This window comes from Cystoisospora suis, assembly GCF_002600585.1.
Source record: "Cystoisospora suis strain Wien I chromosome Unknown contig_1607, whole genome shotgun sequence".
NCBI classification, from domain to species: domain Eukaryota; phylum Apicomplexa; class Conoidasida; order Eucoccidiorida; family Sarcocystidae; genus Cystoisospora; species Cystoisospora suis.
In genome coordinates, this window is record NW_027154407.1 from 1 (window position 1) to 2,346 (window position 2,346).

Genomic DNA, 2,346 nt, shown 5'->3' on the forward strand with positions numbered 1-2,346 from the left:
GGGTTGCGAGGAAGAGGAAGAGGAACCAAATTCATTTTGTGGAGGACTCGGCTGTAAAGGGAAGAGGCTAAAGAGGGCTCCAGGAGGTGAGCTAAGCTGACGAGCAGACGTCGGCGCGTTGCCGCTGCTTGCAGCGTGGGTGGGATAGGCTGAGGCTGCAGCTAACGCTCGAAGGTGGTGCTGCTCTTGGTGTGCCGCGGAGGTAGGCAGGAGACTAGCGGACGTTTGAGTGGTAGCAATAGCAAGTGGATTTGGGGATGGAAAGAAGCTGCACGAAGATACTGACCCTCTCCCTCCCGAGGAGCCTGGCAACGGCGGTGGCGGCACGAAGCCGATATCTCGGGCGCCATAGCTGTTCGTCGGCTCTAGGAAAGACGGCGACAATGACACTCCGGTGAAGTGGTCGGATCGACCACCCGAGTCAGCACCAGCGCCGCAGTTTTCCATTGAGACTCGGAAAAAAGCGGGAGCAACTATTGAGAGCGGTATGTCTAAAAGAATGTATTCATGCTTAGGAGAGAGCGCCTGCTCCACGCAGATTCCTTTGGCTCCTTGACTTTCTTCGGCAGGGAGGCCCCAGGACACGTAGACGGTGTCAGATTGTAGGCCACTAAGAGCAGGAGGTAACAGAGATTTGATCTGTGACTCAAAGTCTGTGGCCCCCACGTCCGTAGTTGGCATCCCCTCCTGACAGGGACCCGAAAACTGCTGACGTCCGGTAGTGGAAACCTCGTGACAGGTAGCTTGCTGTAACTTACTGCCATTAAAAACAGAGGCTTCTTGAGCGGTCAAAAACTCTCTTTTGAAGCTTGGGAACCTGTCATATGACGCTGTGCTGCTTATTGCAGTTGCGGTAGCTGTCGGTTCGGCTCGGGCCAGAGGTTCCTGCGCACGATGGACCGGTAATCGTGGCTGCAACCCCGAGTGTCGCCATCCTGCTTGTTCCTCCAACGGCACGTTGCCATGCATTGGTAAGCCGCCGTTAGGTCTTTGGCGACAAGTGTTCTTACCGTCATCGGGGAGATAAAGCGGCGCACAGCTCCCTCCGCCACTGCCCCCCAAACAGGCCAGTGAAGGGAAGTCCGTCCGTGGGACCGTTCTTGGCGCGGGAACCTTTCCCAGTGCCTCTGCCTTAGGGCCCCCTCCCTGACGCGCAGCTCCAGATAAACTCACTTCACTACCCCGTCGTTCAGGTACGGTAGACCCCGCAGTCGACTTCTCAAAAACGGGGGCGCCGTGCTCCACCTGACGCTTGCAGGTTGTCTTGGCTGTGTTACTGTCGAGACGTCTATCTGTCTGCCTCGCGTGAGCTCCGGCGAGACCACCGGTCGCCCCGGTCCCGCTGGGGTCTCGCGCAAGCGCGTACTCTTGCAAATGTTTCACTGTGGGTGCACTGGTGCCGCTCTGCGGATCTGGCCCCGATGGCTGGGCCGGCTCCACGCGTCCCGCCGCGTGGCTGGCATCTGTCGCCGGGCCTTCCAGAAAAGTCGCAGACGACACGAAGGACTCACGCCTGGTAGACTGGAACGTGGAAGGTTTGGCAGGCTGTGAAATTTCCTCTGGTTTCAAGCTGCTGTGGCGGGTTACATTGTGTATAAGTTTCTTCAAGCCTTCCGTTTCCCTCTTCTCGGTCGGCGCTGCTGATACAGAATGCAGAGTCAATGAATCTCCCTGTAGGAGCTCCTCTGCACCACCCAGCTTTGAATTCGGGAGCGCATCTGCAGACTCGGCCACACGTGAAACGTGGTTTGGGTTGTCCGGCTGCTGCTTCTTGGATAACCCATCCGCGGGGGATTCAGTGCGATTCAGTCCTCTTGAGCTCTCGGCTTCTTTATATGCATTACCAACCGAGTCGGTACGAATTCTGTCAAGTGCTTCTGTATCCCCCCCCCTCTTTGGATGGCGGTGCAAAGACGGGACTTGGTGTGTAGAGCTTTTTTTCGGTATGGAAGGAGCCGTCGCCGGAACTAGAGTAGAGACTGGGACAGAGAACATGGCAACGGCAGAACGCGACACTACCGGGTCTGACGGACCAGGGGACAGTCTGGCAGGCGACCAGTATCCACATTTCCGGGCAGTGTCGAAGCCTGTTCCTACTGGCGGAGTTAGCCGTCTCGGCTTCGTACCTTCCAGGGGTGATGAGGGGCGTATAGCCAGGTCTCTTGTCAGTGGGGAGGCTGAAGATGACCGACCGAAGGACTCAGATAGAAGGGCCCGGGGAGATTGTTTTTCTTTGGACGTCTCATTGGCAGGCAGGGACTGAAGATGCCCGTGAGATGCTAGACCAGCCGCTTTCCTGGCGGCTGTGTCAAGCAAAGGAGAGAAGCCGCCTCTCCCGTTACGAAG

The 2,346-nt window shown here is 57.4% G+C and overlaps 1 protein-coding gene across 1 annotated transcript in view; it reads right to left on the minus strand.

Moving 5' to 3' along the window:
• CSUI_003555 (uncharacterized protein) overlaps nt 1–2,346 on the minus strand; it is a gene marked incomplete at both ends in the record, with an annotated part of 9,713 nt that continues 7,367 nt past the window's right edge. The window contains one exon of the mRNA XM_068063751.1: nt 1–1,979. Within this exon, the coding sequence (XP_067924270.1) occupies nt 1–1,979 (1,979 nt within the window). The remainder of the gene's footprint in view (nt 1,980–2,346) is intronic.